We start from the raw sequence: 21,747 nt of genomic DNA, 5'->3' as shown, positions 1-21,747 counted from the left end.
CATTCCAGGATTTTTCTCCATATAGTGGACTTCAATGGGAGCCAATGCATTGAAGGTCCAAATTGCAGCTTCAAAGGGCTCTACACAATTCCAGAAGAGGAATAAGGCCGGGTCTTGTCTAGCAAAACGATTGGTCATTTTCTAAAATAAATAAACTTTTAACCATAATTGTAGTGACCCATAGTTCTGACCCAGTGTTTACAAAGCTAACATGCAAAGAAAGTCAAACTCCTTTTACAAAAAAAAAAAGGTATCGATGTTGGATGATTTTGAAGTTGGAAGATAAAACTAAATGGAGTTTTTACTTATGACCAGTGTGATTTTGTAATGCGTGAAGCTACTCCAAGATGAGCATTTGTGGTTAAAAAGTATAAATTTTTCTTCTAAAATAACTAAACGTTTCACTAGATAAGACCCTTATTCCTTACCTGGGATCGTGTAGAGCCCTTTAAAGCTGCATTGAAACTGCAATTCGGACCTTTAACCCGTTAGCCATCGTTGAAGTCCACTATATAGAGAAAAAACATGGAATGTTTTCCTCAAAGAAAAAAAAACTTAATTTCTTTTTGACTGAAGAAAGAAAGACATGAACATCTTGGATGACATGGGGGTGAGTAAATTATCAGGGAATTTTTATTTTGGAAGTGAACCAATCCTTTGAGAGGAATGTTTCTAAAGTCATATTCCATCTCTGGAAAGCCACTGCCTTAGTCTACTGAAACACACACTATATCTAGTTTGCTGAATTAGGAGAGACTGTAGTCAACAGTCTCCTGTTTTCTGATCGATTTCTGGGGCTGTAATGTACAGAAACTCAATAGATCCATTGGACACCGCTTCATAAGTCATGAGGAGCTTCTTTGATGCTTTTGTAAGTCATTCAAGTGTCAATTTCAAAATGATTAGTCCTCCTGAGGACATAATTGTGTCAATAGTTGCAGTGTTTGAGTTCTTTAAAACATCTTGCTGTTTTTGGATTGTAACATATTTTGCTCTCTTTCTCGCAGGTCTGCTACGCGAGAGTTTTATGGATGAGCCTGAAAGTCTTGTTACATTGAATCTGTTGGTGGTCGCTGCAGTCTCTGCATTCTCCACCGGGGCAGCACTCTCAGGCCTGGCAGTGTGCTGGATCATGGGCCAAAAACATCGCCACCGTTCGCACAGCAACACTCCTTCGACTAGTACCCAGCGGAAGAGTGAGAAGGAACGTTGCATGATGGGGCAAAGCAGGAGCGGCTCTGTGATGAGCGTATCCCGGCACAGTGGCACGGATCGGCCACGCTCACAGGGAGAGACGCTCTTCGTCATGCCAAATGGTTGGGTCAAAGCAGGCGACTTGGATCCAGGTCTGCTGCCCACACCCGAGCAAACTCCCCTGCAGCAGAAACGCGGGCTGCGCCTGTCCGATTCCGGATCCAGTTGGGACCAAAGCCAAACTTTTTTGAGCTCCGTGGGTACCCAGTGTCCACCTCCACCATCCACCTTGTTTCTCAGTTCTAAACTCCTGCAAGGAACTGGGCGACGTCATGAGGAAGCCATCGAGACCGGCATCGACCGTCAACGCTATGTCTCGCTCTCCAAGTACCGGGATCAGGGAATACGCCCAGGCACTCTTCTTCGCAAGTCTGCAGGCGAATACAACTACCCCATGACTCCCCAAGACTCCCCCGACCGGCGGAGAGTGGTTTCAGCGCCCAGCACCCAGATAGAGTACAGCGGAGAGCCTCTTCGCTGGACCCACGAAGGCTACATCTTCAGCAGTCACGGTATACCTCCAACAGGCCACCATTACACCCCGGCCTCGCAACATCCCGCAGGATTGACGCGCTCCGTGCTACACGGGTCCCGGGGGATCATCGACCTGGCGGACTTCAGCCACCTGCTCGGCAAAGGGGGAAGCGATCGGACACCGACAGGCCAGTGAATAGAGAAGAACAAGGATGTGTACAAGGATGCGAGGAGTGAGAAATTGTAGAAACGTGAGTGGTTGAAACCTCATGTGGACTGCGGAGCGCAACCTGGCCAACCACAGGAGCTCTCTGTGTCTCTCTCTCTCTGTCTTTCTTAGTCTTCTCAACTGCTTGTCATCCTTTTCCTCATTTGTCTGGAACTGCTTGAACGAGGACGAGCCAAATGCACCTCACTGACTATGAGAAGAGCAGCCATTCCAGCTGGAAACATCTCTTTATTCTCTCTATTTATCACTCAGAATCACACAAATGTGTAGACAGAGATGCTTTTCCCTGTAGCTCTCATTCTTGCTGACTGACTTTGAGTGCGACTTACCAAACTTTATTGGAGGAAAGAACCATAGCCATGTTAAAGACTATCTATCAGTGAATCTGTTCAGACCTAGACTTTCTTTAGCAGGTTACCCTTTCAGCAGATTTGTACGTTTGATATAACGACTGCTTTTCATTTGGGAATTGGGACAGTTGTTCACTCTAAATATGAGCAAGAACCCAACAGTTCCTTGAAGCAGTGACTTAGTGGTCAACGGTGGTTGTGCTTCTGGTCAATACCAAACTCAAAACAAAGTGCTGCGATTACTGGCGTACAGTACACCACATTTACAGCAGTGTAATTGCTGCAGGAGCTTTTTTGGAGAGATCAACTGGTGGAAAGGAAAAAGACTTTTACTACGGAATTGCTTCTCTCTCTTTTTTTTTTTTTTTTTTTTTTTACATCAGAGTGATTACTCTGATTGGTTTGAAAAAGTCGAACTTCTTGTAGCCCATCAAATTATTTCCATAACATACATAGCAGTGTTGTAGTACTCGGGTCTGGACAAGATCAGGCTTAGATTCAAGTCCAAATGCATATTTTCTTTGCCTATTTGAAACCAGCTTGTTCAAGTCAGAGTCCATATGCCAAATCCAGGTAGTACAACACTGATTCATAGAAGGATGAATTGAACCTGTTTCAGCTTATTAAATGGAAAAAATGAGAACCAAATTAGAGAGGAGGCCATATTACCCATAACAGCAACACTTTTTTTCATTATAAACGCTTGTGTGTGACATCAGTACATGTGGGCAGAGCCCTTCTCACAGTTCACTTTGCAAGGTTTGTAGTACGCCATTTGCTCTGATGCATCGCTTTGACCAAAATGTACTTGAAAAGAAAATACAAGATTTTTCCGTTGTGTGCTTGGAAATCTTTTGAGTTTTTGACTTTGTGTCTCTGTCGAGTGAGCTGAGGCCTTTACCTCAGTATTACCTCAGCCTTGAATTCACAAGAGAGGGAGAGAGACAGAGAGAGAGAGAAAACTTTGGTCGGATGAGTTTCATGGCCTCAACCACATGAATTTCTGTTCTGTGTAGCTCTGTGAGTTTTATCGGAGAAAGAAAGCTCTCTGAAAACTTCTGAACATGCTGGATTCAGAACCTTTTTTGTCTTTTCCTTTCGTTTCTTTCTTTTTTGTACAGTGGATTTTTTACACAATATGTAAAATGTAACATGGAACACAGAACTGGGGTAAATACACCCGCTGTTTTCTAAAAAGACACAATTAGAGACCGAGAAAGACTCTGTCTTGAGGACCTTTGGACTCTTCTTCTTAAAGATGCTGTTTCGACTTTTGTTTCTCCTGGACTCTGAAGGAGAGCAAATGAGAAGAGGAATTACAATGCGAGAACTGAAAGGACTACAAAGTTGCGATGTCATGTGACTTGAAGCCAGTTCTGTTATTGGGTACGTGTTTGTCTGTGAAGTAACCAATTATTTTGCTGGTCATATCCATCTTAATACATTTGCCTCCTTATTTGCATTGGTTTTTAATCATGGACGTCCTTTTAACCTTATCAAAGGTCAGAAAACTAAAATGGTGTCATAATCAAATGTACACAGAAACACTTTTTGGCTCTGTTCCAAAGCCTAGAGAGCTGCCTACTTAGCAGATTCTAAAGCAAGCAAGTTTCATTCAAGATGCGAGACAGAGTTTGCATTTATGCATTTGGCAGACACTTTTATCCAAAGTGACTTGCATTGCAATTACGGTATATCAATTTATGCATTCCCTGACAATGAACTTAGTGGCGCACAACAGTTGGAAAGGTAACTAAGTTCAATCTTATTTCAAATTAAGTAATCAAATGTAAAATATACTATTTTTGATCTTATTAAAGTTAGCGAAACAACATGCCATCATCAGACTATTGGAATTAACTTAATTTTAAAGGATTAGTTCACTTCCAGAACAAAAATTTACAGATAATTTACTCACCCCTTTGTCATTCAAGATGTTCATGTCTTTCTATCTTCAGTTGTAAAGAAATTATGTTTCTTGAGGAAAACATTTCAGGAATTATCTCCATATAGTGGACTTCAATGGTGCCCCCTAGTTTGAACTTTAAAAATACAGTTTAAATGTAGCTTCAAATGGCTCTAAATGACCCCAGCCGAGGAAAAATGGTCTTATCTAATGAAACGATTGGTCATTTTTGAAACAAATTGACAATTTATATACTTTTTAACCTCAAATGCTCATCATGTCTCGTCTCTGCGACGCACAAATGCGTTTTCTTCTTCATCTTCAAAATCGCCCTACATTGCTGTTTTACCTTTTTTTTGTAAAGAGTTTGATCTTCTTTGCATGTTCACTTTGTAAACAATGGGTCAGTACTTCTGCAGCGATGAAGGATGATTTTGAAGTTGGGGAAGAAAACGAGTTTTTTGACACTAGAGTTGAACCAGAGTTCATGCAGACATAGACAAGACAAGCGTTTAAGGTTAAAAAGTATATAAATTGTCAATTTGTTTACGAAAATGACCGATTGGTTTGCTAAATAAGACCCTTCTTCCTCGGCTGGGGTCGTTTAGAGCCTTTTGAAGCAGCATTTAAACTTCATTTTGGAAATTCAAACTTATGGGCAGCATTATATGGAGAGATATGCTGAAATGTTTTTCTCAAGACTGAAAAAAAGTCAGGCATGAACATCTTGGATTACAAGGGGGTGAGAAAATTATCTGTAAATTCTTGTTCTGGAAGTGAACTACTCCTTTAAGGAGTCTCCTTAGGCACTGTTAATACAGTTGCTGTCTAAAAAGTCTCAAGTTAGTTTTGGTTTGCACTCTAGTTGGCTCTCTAGGATTCAGAAAAGATCCTCTTTCTCACCAGCTTCCTCTTTCTGCATGACCGGCACTCAACTGTCCATCTCCGCACAGGCTAGCTTCGTTATTAAATGTCTAATAGCATCAGTCTGTGAGATACTGAAAGCAGATGTCTGATTAGATGAGTTGCCACACACACTTGAATACACAGGAATGCACTTAATAATGGTTCCCATGCACCTGCAAGATGCCTCTTATTAAAAGCACGTGCTACACGCATCACTTAAGCATAGTCCTCGATCCTAGAGAACACGTACACGCCATTGCCGATGCTCTCAGAAAACACACACACTCCTGCAGTTGTGTGCTACGGTCGGTTGAACATTGATTAGCTCATAAATCCAGCTGAAAGGAGAGTCATGGTTGATTGCGCTGTGTGTTTATGTGTTTAAATTACTGTGTCTATGTATTCATGTCTCCTCTTTTCAGCATTGAAGATACACCACGCTGGAAATAGGATCCAGAATGCAGGAAATACATTCCGGTAGGCAGGAAATGCAAGGATATAGCCGCTTACCTGTAGGTCAAGGATGCTAAAGCAAGTAATCAAATGGAGGAAGTAGCAAATGCGCTATATGCTAACGCGTTAACCATATGTGAAGAAACTTTCACATTCAAGCTAAGTTTTCCAGTGTTCAAATTCACAATCTTCAAAAGAAACTGTGCCATATTCATCTTCACAAGTGTTTGCCAACAGAAAATGGAATTGCTAAATTTGCTAATAAGCTATGAAGACGCCAAAACAAGTGTTTCTTCAAAGTGTGACTTGTCGCACGGTATTTATGCGGTTGATACCTCAAATTGAGCGGCTTATTGAGGTTGGCTTAGTTTAGTTTTGTGCCTGGTGGATGATAAAACAAATGTTTTTCTTCTGAAATAGAACATTTGGAGTAGTAAGCAACCATATAGCAACATAGTAAAACATTGCTTGCATTTTCTTTCAGCTCATAAATTTCTTTCAGATCTTAAGAAACACACACACAACTGCCTTGAGTGAAAAGATACGTGTCCACACATGAAAATTCAGTGCCTAAAGCTAATTTTCTTTCTAGAATGAAGCCCATTGTTGTAAATTAAAATGGCTTCAAATGTCCACGGTTTTGCGCTTCACAAAATTTTCCTTTTGTTCTAATGATTTCTGGTGTTTTTATGCCACTGCTCAGTGATTCTGAGTGACATTGACTTTTTCACGCAGTGCTATTTGTGTTCATTCCAGTCTATTATTTTCAAAGGGAAGTGTTGAATGTGCTGTGAATGTATTCACATAATTTTTCCCATAAGCACTTGCTGTCATAACCCAGTGTTTTTATCTTCGTTCATGCTGCAACAAGCACAATATTGTACAATAATCAAGGTCAATAATGTATGTTTGACTTTTTCCACTGTTTCATTAGCTTTTTGTTCCAGAGATTATCACATTTATTGGATGTCGCAGACTTTGCAAATGATAAAGCAGGATTCTTTGTCTCTGGCATTTTGTAGGAAAGTGTATATGGCAACACAGACACAAATGGCTGTGTGTAAGACTGAATCAGTGTTATGTTGAGTTGTTTACCTAGACTCAGCTGCTCTGTACATAGCTCAAATCCTGATTTCCACCCCTCCGCTGGCCATGATGTAATGTCCCTGTGTATAGAAGTCCAGGGGTGGTGTCCAGTGAAAATTGTTTTGTTCGTTTGTTGGTTTTTAAATAATCTCACATGTATAGAAGTACACACATACACACGCAGTTTCACACACAAACACACAACTCAGTACTGGAGCACACACTTATTTTCAAGCGTAAAGCAACATGGAGATTTTATCATTCTAATAAACACATTTGATTGTTTGACCTTTGTCTCTGTTAATTGTGTCATCTGTGTTAAAGGATAACTATTGCCAAAATGCAACCTGGGCTGTTTTTTTTACTGTAAACGAGACAAACATATATCTAAAAGCATAATTACAACAAACAAGCCGTTTTTGAGATTGACCGTGATTTCGTTTTGTTTTCAGTGGCCGGTGAATGGGAGTACTAAGGGCATAAATTTGAGTGCATCAAAATCGATATTTCTACAACACTAAGAATGCTCGACACACCATGAAACTTTGCTCGAAGTATCGCCTGGGTCTCTACACATGAACTCGAGCATTGAGAACATTGTTCTCACAACTCACTTTCACTGTTTGAGTTTCCGCTCGCGGCCGTCTTGCCAGTCAAGAAGTGTCGATCTCCGAATGCGAATGAATGGACTCCATAGGACGAAATATTAGGCTTATATGAGGCTATTTCTACAACTAGAAGGTTAATATTGTTTTTCACTTGCGACAAAACAATGAATTAGCCGTGCATTTATATGGAAATATGCTTTAGGAGCTATCCATCCTCGCATTCGGAGATCGACACTTCTTGACTGGCAAGACGGCTGCGAGCGGAAACTCAAACAGTGTAAGTGAGTTGTTCAAAAACTTTCTTTTTAGTAAACTCTGTGTACACAAACAATGTTCTCAATGCTCGAGTTCATGTGTAGAGACCCAGGCGATACTTCGAGCAAAGTTTCATGGTGTGTCAAGCCTACTTAGTGTTGTAAAAATATCGATTTTGATGCGCTCAAATTTATGCCCCTAGTATTCCCATTCAACGGCCATTGAGAACAAAACGAAATCTCAAAAACGGCTCGTTTGTCGTAATTATGCTTTTAGACAGGGGTCACCACACTCGGTCCTGGAGGGCCGGTGTCCCTACAGAGTTTAGATCCAACCCTAATCAAACACACCTGAACCAGCTAATCAAGGTCTTAATAGGTATACTTGACACTTCCAGGCAGCTGTGTTGAGGCAAGTTGGAGCTAAACTCTGCAGGACACCGGCCCTCCAGTATCAAGTTTGGTGACCCTTGCTTTTAGATATATGTTTGTCTCGTTTACAGTAAAAAAAAAAAAAAACAGCCCAGGTTGCATTTTGGCAATAGTTATCCTTTAAAGATATGATTCTAAGAATGATCCACATTCTAAGACTGTTTCAAAAAGTACACCTTTATACCTTATTTACCCCTAAATGGTGCATTTTAGTATCCTAAAGTTGCATATTTGTACCTAAAATATACATAATAGTAGTACCTTTTGAAATATACAAACCCAGTGACAGCTTTTGTACCTTTTTTTCTTAGTGTGCTCTCATTTTCCAGTAAGGATCTCTAGAGTTAAGGTGCCAGTTGCCTGAGATATTATATTGTTAATTATAAAACAGACTATTATTGGACACAAGACCTGTATAGGTTAGCTACTAACCTTAGCATACATTAGAGATTATTTTTTTTACCAGCGGAAGGTTACAATATAATGAATTACCTTTTAAAAATAAGATTTGAATAAAAAAAGAGCCTATATTAATATTTGTTTAAACAAAGTAGTACATACTAGTATGCCATGCAAAATTAAATAAAATTTCATTGTCCTCATTATGTTTGTCTCAATTTAAATAAAAAATGTAATTGATCATTTCAAAAGATGAAGATCATATCTGTTCAATTGCATTGCATACGAGCATTAATCGTCATTAATGCTCGTACGTATCTGCACAATGTCAGAATCAATTGAACATAAGATTTAAAAAAAATAATTTTATTAGTTTGAGAAGATTTTTGTCATGTTGCAATGTGTTTCTAAATCAAACATTTTTTTTGATTGAAAATGATTGCAAAATTATTGCTATATATGTGACCCTGGACCACAAAACCAGTCTTAAGTCGCTGGGGTATGTTTGTAGCAATAGCCAAAAATACATTGTATGGGTCAAAATTATTGATTTTTCTTTTATGTCAAAAATCATTAGGATATTAAGTAAAGATCATGTTCCATGAAGATTTTTTGTAAAATTCCTACTGTAAACCTATCAAAATGTAATTTTTGATTTGTAATATGCATTGTTAAGAACTTAATTTGGACAACTTTAAAGGTGATTTTCTCAGTATTTTGATTTTTTTGCACCCTTAGATTCCAGATTTTCCAATAGATGTATCTCGGCCAAATATTGTCCTATCCTAACAAACCATATATCAATAGAAAGCTTATTTATTGAGCTTTCATATGATGTATATATCTCAGTTTTGTAAAATTTTACCTTATGACTGGTTTTGTGGTCCAGGGTCATATATATATATATCATATACATATATATATATATATTACAATAATTTTGCAATAATTTTTACATTTTTAAATTTAGAAATACATTGCAACATGTATTTCTAAATCCAAAAATCTAAATCCAAAAATGTAAACATATTGCAAAAGTATTGCTATATATATATATATATATATATATATATATATATATATATATATATATATATATATATATATATATACACATTACAACATGACAAAAATTTTAGTAAATTATAAAACTAGTAAATTTTAAAAATATTTTTAAAAATAATTTTTAAAAATAATTCTAATTATAGGCCTACATATCATGGTACTTTTGTAGTTATTTTATTAATGCACCATTAATTTAATACGAACAAATTTTAAATAATTTTACTGAGAGATTGTTTTAATTGTAAATAAGATTTTAGGATTATTAGGACATTCCATATTATTACTTTCTTTTGTTCAAACAAAAAAAGTCCCTCAATGGCATCATCCTCCAGGAGGTGACATCATTTTGGCGGGAAAACAACAGCACAAACACTAGTAAGTATTAGCCATGGATTTGATTGCATTTAAAAATGCTTTGTGCTGTTAGTTTGTTTGTCTGATACAGTAAATGTGGTATCAAAGATATATAATGTAGGCTATGATTACTTTTTGATGTCATTATGTACTGCAAACATCTTTCAGCCCCTCACTGGTACTGGCTACTTTTAACTGTTTGTTAGCCATCTTTTGTTATTCAAAAATGTGAATATCCGAGTATTACAACAGCTTATATAACTAATATTTTCTACACACGATTTCTTAATTTGCACGGCACCGTCCAGTAGATGGCGTTTCACTAAACCCACATTGAAATTTCACACAGCATCCCTCTGTTGCTATGGAGAGCCATATCACCATAGCAACATCTGTGAAATCTGAAGACTAGAGTGATGTTGTTCTGAAGGATCATTGCTTGGAAGTTAATTAGACACATCAACATATCAATTACATCAGGCATTTAGCATCAATGTGGTTTAATTTGACTCATTCGAGTCCTTGTTAGTGGAGTTTAAAAATAAAAAAGTCAAAGGTGTAGCCTAAGTTTGCTCCAGAAACGTTACATTGCATGTACAATCTAATGTGTAGTTTGTTTGTAATTACTCAATCCATTATCTTTTAAAACACCGCAATTATGATAAAATGGGGAAAACGTCAAAACAACTTGCAACATTTTTTCTCAACATGAGAGAGACAGATCTAAAGTGGTGGCAAACTCTGCCTAAAATAGCATTAGAGAGTAATAGGCTACCACGTATATTGATAAATACTTTTTTGAAGGTACTTCATGTAATGGTTGTACTAGGCTATATACTGTATAGGCTAAACAAAATACAATATATTGTATTGCTGTGATAGCTTGACAAAAACAAAGTAGCCTACTAATAATATGGATGATGTTATTGGTATTCTCTAGACCTGATGAGGTATTTAATACTAGCAATTTTCAGTTCCTGTCATAATAAAGAGTTGCTATACATGCTGCCACGTGCCAAATGCGTTTGCCGTCTACTGTATGTGCACGAGACTGCAGAGACAACGCATGTGACAAATACACCAGATGACCACGAGAGGGCAGTTTAACATTACATGACATCTCATGCAAACTACTTAGAGCTGAAGGCCTGCTGAATGGGGGACGGACTCTGTAAAAATCTGATTGAATTTTATTTAATTTTCTTCGTTCGTTATTTATTTATTTAGATATCATGTATTATTGACACGTGTGTACTATATTCATAATTTAAATATTTTTATTTAATAAAATAAATACATTAAAAATATAAAAAAAGAATAATAAAACAAAAATGTATACATTAAAATATAGGCCTACTAGTTATATGATTAATTATTAATAATTGTGTACTAAATAAATACATTAAAATTATATTAATAATAACAAATACTATAAATAATAAAATATATAAATTAAAATATGTATAAGTTATAAGGGGTTTTCACGTCACGTTATCAAGCAGCCATGGCGGCAATGAATGTAAACAATACCACTGAACCGAACGAAACTCGGAAATGTTGCTTATTATTGCTGCTGAAAATGGTCAGTTATTGTCATGTTTTGGGCTGTAGTAGTCAGTCAGACCAGGAAAAACATTTGGAGTACTACAGACTGCCAAAAGTTATAACAAATCAAGGAGAAAAGTACAAAAACAAAACTGTCTGACCGTGTTTGTGGTTGATCAAACTGAACCGGGGGATTTCCAGGGCAAGAATCTTGCAACATTTGTGTTTGTTCTTATCACTTCCGGTCAGGTAGGTGAAATATTAGGATAATATCTTAATTAATACTGCCCGTACGTATCTTTACCACCTATTAACTTTAGTTTGTCAAAATATTGCGCCGTTTCCTGCTTACTAAGTCCTTCTCTATATGATTTAACAGCGTCCACGTGTTTTTTTTTCCCGTGGTTTAGACAGCACAAATCAGCAGAACAGCGTATTCAGTAGTACATTAACCATGCAATCCATGCTGCTGTAAACCCTCTATGTGATTTATTACTATCAGCCTACTATATAACACTGTTGCTTAAATAAAAAATGCATGGGATAGAAGCATCGCAAAGTGTTAAAGGAATAATTCACCCAAAAAATAAAATTCTGTGATTAATTACTCACCCGCTTCATGTCGTTCAAAACCTGTAAGACCTTTGTTCATGTTTAGAACACAAATGAAGATATTTCTGATGAAATCAAGAGCCTTCTGATGCTCCGTAGACAGCAAGGGGCCTACCACGGTCAAGGCACAGAAACATAGTTAGGACAATAAAATACGAGAATACTTTTTGTGCCCAAAGAAAACAAATGACTGTACCACAATGCATGTATGCGCGTTCCTCTGCCCATAAACAAGGAGCAGCGAATGTATGTTGCACATAGTTGTATTTTTGTTGTGTTTTTGTTTTCTTTGTGCACAAAAGGTATTCTGGTAGCGTCATAAAAATATGGTTGAACCACTGATATCACAAGGACTATTTTATTGGCATCCTTACTACTTTTCAGTGCCTTGAACGTGGTAGGACCTTTGCTGTCTATGGAGGGTCAGAAAGCTCTTGAAAAATTTCAAAAATGTCTTCATTTGTGCTCCGAAGATGAACGAAGGTCTTATGGGATTCGTTCAGACATATTACTTTTCTTCTTCATCATGAAAATAATTATTGGAACAAAAAAGTCCAGTAGATAATCATTTAGACATTTTATTGAAATTTATTACATACAAAAACATTTTTTTTTTTCTGAAAGTAACAGTTAAAAACAGTAACATACTCCTGGTGGTACCATGGTACTTTTATATAAAGGCCCACCATTCTGCCAGCAGGGCTTGTGCGATTACCTTATTCATGTACTATAGTATTAAAATTTTGAATCATCATCATGCATCATAATAAATAGTAAATCTTATAACCATGGTAACACCAATGTTATCTTCTGTAGAGCAGCCTTTATTGTGTTCATATGACAGAGCTGCATCAATCTAATCTAGATCAACAGAATCTACTTCAGCTAACTTTTAACATTCAGTTGGAATTATTGTCTCTTTTATTAACTTTTTTCAGCAGAAAGTAATACCCAATAGAATCCAGACAGCAGTTGGTAATAGCAATCCACTCCGAAACATCAAGAAACACATGCACAAAGTCTTCGCCTGAATCCTCTGTTGTTAAATATTGCAACAAAAGACCAATATGAACAGGCGTGAAGCAAAGTATGAATGTAAACATGTTCGCGGTGATAAGAGCAGCAATGTTTTTCCTTTCCACTCTATCCCTGCCTTGGACATGCCGAAAGGATCTGACCAGGATGTAGATTGTTTGTGTGGAGCAAATTATGACGATGAGCACTGGAATGAGATACCCTAAAATCTCTAAAAGCAAGAAGAATTGTTTTTGGAGCTTTTCTCTCAGTTTTCGGTCATAGCAGGACCTTAATTTGTCTTTGTGAAGGTCTTCATGGTAAATAATACAGATCACCGCTATGATTGTCCAGATGAAGAAGCACGCTGAAATCGCAATCGTCTTACTTTTAGAGACCAGTGCTTTGGTCAGAAATGGAAACCTGACGGCTATAAATCGGTGAATGCTGATTGCAGTAATGGTGAAGACGCTGCAGTACATGTTGAAGTATTGGGTGCACAGCAGGACTGTACACAATGCGCTCGGATCTATTTTGCAAAAGGCGTCCAATATCTTGAAAGGTAGGAAAATAATTGCTAGGAAATCAGCAGCCAGTAGATTGAACATGTAGATGTGCGTGTCGGTCCAGCGCCTGAGGCGACAGAATATACACAGAGCCGTGATGTTGAAGGTAAGGCCCACTATGAAGACAGGTGTGTAGGCCACACGTTCAAACAGACTGATCACTGCATCTGTGTGGTTCCTCTCTGGACTGCAGTTAAACTAGACAAAAGCCAAAGAGTTAGTGGTAAGAAAGCTGCTTGCAGAGGTTTCACACTTTTGAAGACATCGCAAAAGTTTTGAGCACTTAAACCGTGCTTAAAATATCCGAATGTCATCATTACGTGCATGCAAAATATTCAAATGCATAGCTCAAATGCTGCAGGATAGCCTGTTTTTCAGAATTAACATCGCTTTTTGCTGTTATCTTTTTTCATTTTTTAATTAGATAACAAAATATCAAAGCAAGCATCAAACAAGTGCTGCAGGGTCTTTTCTCAGAGCTAATTTGATGAGTATCTTTTTAGTTGTCATGGTATCTGGTGGCTGTACGAAGTCTGTTCTCATGGAGGTAGAAGTGGGTTGTATTTCATCATATTAATGAGCAAGTTCCACTGACTTTTCACAAACAGGAAATGTACACATACATTTACGACAGAGTATCTATACTTTGATCATTTAAAGAACACTTCTTTTTGTTCAACTATTTGCCTCGGAACATGTGCTTTGTGCAGAATAAATACCTATATTTTTGTTATCTAATGCCAAGATAATGATACATTATTTGTTTGTGGCAAAGTTTTTGCACATTTTAAGCCACTGAACTATCTTTAACCGTATGTGTAGATGTACGTGCAGATAAGCATGTGAAACATGCAGCTTGCTGAAAAAACAAAACACACTGTGGTTTGAAATCAGTCATGTATCTTTAAATGCGTAGATGAGGAGAGGAAGTGTAACATTTTGTGGTTCTAGGCAAGGTTATCAAGCAATGGGTTGGTAATGAATGATGTTGATTTTCATGCTTAAGTTGTTAGTTATATAATGTTGTGACATTAAATAGTTTTATATTATTAGGTAATGCAGTTTAGGTTTAAGTAAAATTTAGTTTTAAAGCTTTAAATACAAAATCATACCATGTAAAATGTATGGTTTTAATGCTCTGACATTTATAATAATACAAAGTGCCGGTATATTCCTGTTACAGTCTGTATGCTTATTTGATTATTATTTGATGATTACAAATATTACATTTGTAGAGAATCTATGATTTTAGTATTTAAGTATTTATGCATTTTGTTTCTAAAGGTGCTACATAAAAAAATGACACCATGAATATGAATAACATGTTATTAAAATAATATCAGCTTGATGTTTTTAATAATTACGGTGAAGTTAATCACAATGACGTCTGTAAACTCTTCCATAATCCCTTGCATTTAAACTCATTTGCTTAAAAACCATTAGTTGTCACGTTAATAAAACAGGCTTGACTGCTACTTAAATAATTTGTCTTTCTTACGTTTTACTTCCAGTCATGTTTCCCTGATTGACAACAAGAACAACTCACCATGATTTATAGCTTGTTCTTCTCTCAGAAAAGTCAGCAAGTCTGTCAGCAGTGCTGGCCTTGATGGTGTGACAAGCGCTGTGTTTTAAAGAACTGAAATTGCTAGGCTGTCTGTTGCATGACCTGACAGCACGTCTTTCCTCTGCTGATAGTGAATGACGTCAGATGATGGATGTTGGGGATTCTGATTGAACTTTTGACACTGAAGGTGATTTCCAGTTGGTTAAATGCAATACTTATACGGTGTGCCATAAATATAGATGTTAATGTTATAATGTTTACTGAAAAAAAAAATGCATTATAGTAAGAAAATAATAGTTGAATTGATAAAAATGACCCTGTTCAAAAGTTTACATACGCTTGATTCTTAATACTGTTTTGTTACCTGAATGATCCACAGCTGTGTGTTTTTTGTTTGGTTGTTTTTGTATAGGGATAGTTGTTCATGAGTCCCTTGTTTGTTCAGAAAAATCCTTCAGGTCCCACAAATTATTTGGTTTTTCAGCGTTTTTGTACATTTGAACCCTTCACAACAATGACTGTATGATTCTGACATCCATCTTTTCAAACTGAGGACAACTAAGGGAATCATATGCAACTATTACAGAAGGTTCAAACGCTCACTAATGCTTAAGAAGGAAACGCGATGCTTTAAGAGCCAGGGGTGAAAACTTTTGAACAGAATGTATATTTTCCTATTTTGCCTAAATATCTTTTTTTTTTTCATTTAGTACTACCCTTCAGAAGCTACAGAAGATACTTTCGTTTCCCAGAAGACAAAATTGAAGTTTAAAGTTTAATTTAAATCTTCAAATTACAAAAGTTTTCACCCCCTAGCTCTTAAAGCATTTTGTTTCCTTCTGAAGCATCAGTGAATGTTCAAATACACAAAAAAGCTGAAAAACCATTCAGATAACAACACGGTATTAAGAATCAACTTTTGAATGGAGTCATTTTTATAAATTCAACTATTATTTTCTCTTGTGGACTATGTGTAAATGTCTTTTAATGTAAAATATCTTATTTAGGTCTATAGTAAATAAAAAAATAACATAATGCAGTTTGTATGATCCCTCCTATTTTGGTAAAACAATTACCATTTTGCAGATTCTGCAAGATGTATGTAAACTTTTGACTTCAACTGTGCATATATGGAAAAAAAAATTAGTAGTGCGTGCTTATTTAAAAACCATGATGTTTTGATTTTTGTGGTTGTAAGGGTGTGCAGAGTGTACACAGCTAGCTGGTTGTTAGGTCCAAGCTAAATGAGTCCAACTAAAACTGAAATAAAAATTTAAAATCTATTTAGACAGATTTATAAAAAATGACTAAAGCACACTATAAAAATAATAAAACTTTAACTGAAATTATAGTAAAAATAGAAAATATAAAATTAAAACTACATTCTAAATATTAATCAAAACTGTAACAGGATCTCAGTGATGTTAAAATAACAAAATCAGGACACTGGCACCTGCTGGCTGGATGAAGAATGACAGTAAGGTTTATTAACATCAACCTCAAACACAGTGCAACTTTGTGTCTTTCTTTTCTACTGTAAATTGGTTCTTTCTCTGGTCTTTCTCTCTCTCTCTCTCTCTCTCTCTCTCTGGTCTTTCTTTATTTGTCCGTGTGCCACATTCTAGTTTGAATGTAGTGAATCACAACAGTGTTTTTCCAAACCACTCTCTTTATTCTAGCCCAAAATTGCTTTTCTTCGCATCTTTAGAAAACTGTGGGGGGGAGGGGGGGGAGTGGCCAATAATTACAACACAGTCTAAGGTCAGAGTCTAGGGTGTCTGTGATTTGAAAGAAGGTGAAAATGGATGACCGATTTCTCTCTTTCAGGAATGGTCTGTACTGAACGACATATTTTTTCCTTGATGGAACAACAACATAAGTAGGTCAGCCGAACACTTCTGAAGGAGAATCAGGTATGTAAACCTGTCTATATTAAATCAAACAAAATATTCAGTCAAACTTTACAGCTTTTTGAGGCATTTACTAGACTAATAATTAATAAATGCATTAATTTTACACCCAGCTGGAATTTAAATTTATTGACCCACCAAAGCCTTTTTTTATGGTTTAGCTTTTCTGTTGTTATTTTTTGACTCTTCCTGGGGTGAAATAAACATCAAAGATGCTTTGCCACAAGCTGCTTCTGCCACTGTAGGAACTACTTACTATGGTGATGCAGATCTTCTTCCAAGATGGTATTCCTTGGAGCATCCACATTGTTGGAACCCTTCCACATCATCAGCAGGGATCTCAGGGTCTCAGGTGTTTCGCCCCTTAACCTGAACACCTCGCCTGAGTGGGGCCATGAAGACTACCTAGCCTTCACCTGCAGAAGGATTCCAACTGTGGGCTCTCTTCAGCCACAGCCATCTTGAGCTGGACTCGGCTGCTGCAGCTATGCCTCTGGTGGCTTTCTTCAGATGTTTCGGCTCCAGGCCCAACTTCTGGAGGAAGTAGCGCACCGATTTTGCTGGGAACCCGCGGCACCCGACTTCAATGGGGTAGCTATTGCATGCCACCCCTTTAAAGTGGCTTCGTCGACCAGGTCTTGGTACTTGGCTTTTTTCTATCCATCTATCTATCTATCTATCTATCTATCTATCTATCTATCTATCTATCTATCTATCTATCTATCTATCTATCTATCTATCTGTCTGTCTGTCTGTCTGTCTGTCTGTCTATCTTTCTGTCTGTCTGTCTTTCTGTCTTTCTGTCTATCTATCTATCTATCTGTCTGTCTATCTATCTATCTATCTATCTATCTATCTATCTATCTGTCTGTCTGTCTGTCTGTCTGTCTGTCTGTCTGTCTGTCTGTCTGTCTGTCTGTCTGTCTGTCTGTCTGTCTGTCTGTCTGTCTGTCTGTCTATCTATCTATCTATCTATCTATCTATCTGTCTATCTGTCTATCTATCTATCTGTCTATCTGTCTTTCTCTTTGTCTGTCTATCTGTCTCTCTGTCTGTCTGTCTGTCTGTCTGTCTGTATGTCTGTATGTCTGTCTGTCTGTCTATCTTTCTGTCTGTCTGTCTTTCTGTCTCTCTATCTGTCTCTTTCTGTCTCTATCTGTCTGTCTGTCTGTCTGTCTGTCTGTCTATCTATCTTTCTGTCTGTCTGTCTGTCTATCTATCTATCTATATGTTTGTCCATCATGTCTGTCTGTTACACAGTCCGCCTGATTGTCAGCAATTCAGAAATATAGTTGTCTTCAATTGTTTGAATTGCAGAGTCCAGCTCAAGATGGTTTAGCTTTTCTGTTGTTATTTTTTGACTCTTCCTGGTACTAATCCAGCGATATTTCTCTATTTACTTATCATTATCATATTTATACAGGGTGTCCGCGGGGTCTTAAAAAGTATTAAAAGTTGATAAATCAATTATGAGAAAACTAAGGCCCTTAAAAGGTATTAAAAAGTCTTAATCGTGTTTTTACGAGGTCTTAAAGGTGCAGTGTGTATATTTTTGCGGCATCTAGTGGTGAGGTTGTGAATTGCAACCAACGGCTCCCGTCCACCGCTCACCCCTCCCTTTACAGAAGCTACGGTGGCCCACACGGGATTAAGATGTCGTCGTTTTAGACAGCAAAGAGTAATGAGGTTTCTTTTAAAACGTAAATTAAGGAATTATATTTACTTAAAGGAGAGCTCCGGTGTGATTTTGACCTAAAGTGTATTGAATCATGATACCGAGTGTGAACGTACCTTGCATATCTCATCTCGGTTTGTGTCCAGCAGTCCGAAATCTGGGGTCACTTAGCCGATGCTCACAACAGGTTGTCAATGAGAATCAATAGGGCATCGAAGTAGCCATGTAAATAAATCACTGTTTTACGCCATTTACGAGGCACAAAGTAGCTCCACACTTCATTGGTAGACTTCCAAGGGCCCTGACATTTAAAACGAGACATTGAGAACTCAGAAAAAGCACCGGTAGTTTATTTACAAGAAGATTTATACAGACAGTACCTGGAAGAGAAAATCCGGTCGCCGGCATCTTGAACTTAGTCACGATAAGTCGAGTGTCGAGCACCAAGGAATTTATCAGGTTATCAACTTATCAGGTTGTAGTTTCCTTCGTGCTCGACACTCGACTTATCGTGACTAAATTTAAGATGGCGGCGACCGGTCTGTTCCTGGTGGAAAATGTCTGTATAAATCTACTTGTAAATAAACTACCGGTGCTTTTTCTGAGTTCTCAATGTCTCTACTTTTTGCCTCGTAAATGGCGTAAAACAGTGATTTATTTACATGGCTTCTCCGATGCCCGATTCACTCTCATTGACAACCTGTTGTGAGCATCGGCTAACTGACCCCAGATTTCGGACTGCTGGACACAAACCGAGATGAGATATGCAAGGTACGTTCACACTCGGTATCATGATTCAATACACTTTAGGTCAATATCACACTGGAGTTCTCCTTTAATAATTCAATAAAACAATGTTATTGTGAATATTACAGTTACTTGTTCATGTTTTATTTCTCCGCTAGAACAACAGTGATGAAACGCGATCTGTAGAGCAGTTAGTCCGTTTAGGGCTACTGTAGAAACAATACGGCGACTTCCATGTGAGGGGACCCGCAGTGTATGTAGATATAAACTGATAATTCTAAGGTAATAAAAACATAATGGTTCATTAAGTAAGGTCTATATACACCCCTGAAAACATAGTTATGTAAACTATGTTGCATTTCTGTCTAGAGATCATCTTAAATATTACACATTGCACCTTTAAATTTTGTTCAAGCGTTGTCCAAAGTGCTTGACTCCAAAAAAGCATAAATATATTTATTTTCCTCCTAATATTAACCTCGGCGTGCTCGATCCACGCGATTGGTTCGGGCCGGGGCGCGTCCGGGTGATGTCACATAATTTGCGACAAACGCGGGAAGGTGATGTGACGCTCTCCACATGTAGCGAAACAGACGACAAAATGGGAAAATGTAAGTTTGCGTACTCCTGGTTGGAGAAAGATGAGTTTAAACAGTGTCTGAAGCCTGTCGCTGAAAACAACCGTGAAGCTTCCGAGCTTATCTGAGGACTCTTGCATGGTTGTTCTCCATTGATTTATGTAAGGAATAATTGACGACGGGCAGTCGAGGTGGTACCCGAGGTGGTGTGCATTATTTTCGTAGAATTCTATGGACTGAAGTCAATTATTCCGCTTATACTACAGTTACCTCAAGACATCGATCAAATGATATATTTCAAGACATTCGCCCGGTTTTTATCCTTAAAACACTATTGTGAGTAGGATTAATTTCTTACGCAGCTCATCCAACAGCTTCGTTGCTAGTTCCAAAACGTCGTTTTAGAACTAGTAACGACGCTTGAGCCGTTGATAGCAAACTAATGCAGTTAATAATGAAGTTTAGATAGACCGACAGAAAGAGAGAGGGAGAGAGATTAAGTGCATTATTACCTCTCTCAAGTCTGTGTGTCTCTGAAAGGTGACTGGCAGCATCGTTGTTACCTCGCTTGTGACAACTGTCATGTAGTTTTTAAGTTGTTAATCGCCAGAGCAGCGCTAACAACATTATGTATGTGCGTCCGTCAGTGAGAGAGAGCGAGAGAAATAGAGTTTGTGCTTTCCGTACATAATAAAATGCAATATTGTGGGAAAAAACATGGACATAATCCGTCGTTTTTATCCTGTTATTTACTGTATTTATTAGTTTGGCCAGTGTCATTGTGGGTTTTGGTTATTTTGCTGTTAGTGGTCTGTAAGTGTTACATTCACCCCCCTAAACCTCACTCCCATCCGGGTCACGGCACCAATGTAACCCCTCACACACGGGTCCAACCGCACCCGCTCCAAGCTGATCTCAAACCCGGGTCTCCGGCACGGGAGGCGGACGCACTAACAAGGAGGCTAAAGGCTGCAACCTCTAGCGTCTGTCGCTAGTGCGTCTCTTGAGATCGGGGAGTGAGGTTTACCTGCACAGCATCTACTAGCTGGCCTCCGTTACATAAGGACCTTTGAAATAACTGAAATCGTGTGGCGAAGTGATATAGACATGTACTGCGGTCAAAAGCAGCCTGGAACTACGTTCGCCGTGCGTTTCCCTGAAAATAATGCACACCTCTAGAACGTTCGCCAGCCAATCAGACGGCATTCAACGGCCCTGTAGTATAATTAACTACAACTGTTTATTAACAACTGTTTATTAAGTTAAAGGTTTGATACTGATTAGAACTTGAAGTGGCGATGAGGTCTTAAAATATTCTGAGAAGGTCTTTAAAAAGTCTTAAAAAGGTATTGAAATTACCTTTAGGATTCCTGCATATACCCTGTTATCAGACTATTTTTAATCATATAAATGTTCCTTGGTGTGCATAAGAAGAAAAGAAATTAGCCTTCTTTCCAAAAGATTAACGTCTCATACCTCCTACACTGTTCTGTTTAAAACATCCTCTTGTCATAGCATTTTATTGTTTATAATATGTGGTGTTTTGTTTCTCTTTAATGTTGTTGTTCTTGTGTTGACAACCAAATCAAATTCTTCTGTATCTCTTGTTGTGATTCTTGGTTCCTTCGGGTAGATCTATCTTGTATTCTTTTACTTTAATAAATACTGAAGCTCCATAAAAAAGGATTTCAGACGCATATAAAGACATCAGCTACGGCCCCGGACGGGTTTGTACGATAAGCATTTGTAGTCTTGCACAGGGA

The 21,747-nt window shown here is 37.7% G+C and overlaps 2 protein-coding genes across 2 annotated transcripts in view; one reads left to right on the top strand and one right to left on the bottom strand.

Annotated features, from left to right (window-relative positions):
* The window catches only part of LOC141343910 (semaphorin-6B-like), a gene marked incomplete at its 5' end in the record, with an annotated part of 39,851 nt that extends 37,275 nt beyond the window's left edge, over positions 1 to 2,576 (top strand). Inside the window, one exon of the mRNA XM_073848584.1 lies at positions 1,008 to 2,576. Coding sequence (XP_073704685.1) covers positions 1,008 to 1,924 — 917 coding nt within the window. The remainder of the gene's footprint in view (positions 1 to 1,007) is intronic.
* Positions 2,577 to 12,588: 10,012 nt separating this feature from the next.
* LOC141343510 (G-protein coupled receptor 55-like) lies at positions 12,589 to 15,130 on the bottom strand. The gene is made up of 2 exons (XM_073848074.1): positions 15,054 to 15,130; positions 12,589 to 13,705 (listed from the first exon to the last, which is right to left on the bottom strand). The coding sequence occupies exons 1-2, from the start codon at positions 15,054 to 15,056 to the stop codon at positions 12,827 to 12,829; spliced, it is 882 nt and encodes a 293-aa protein (XP_073704175.1). The 5' UTR covers positions 15,057 to 15,130; the 3' UTR covers positions 12,589 to 12,826.
* Positions 15,131 to 21,747: the final 6,617 nt, after the last annotated feature.

The sequence above is a fragment of the Garra rufa genome, chromosome 10 (assembly GCF_049309525.1).
Source record: "Garra rufa chromosome 10, GarRuf1.0, whole genome shotgun sequence".
Lineage (NCBI taxonomy): Eukaryota > Metazoa > Chordata > Actinopteri > Cypriniformes > Cyprinidae > Garra > Garra rufa.
This window is presented reverse-complemented; position numbering and strand designations above follow the sequence as displayed.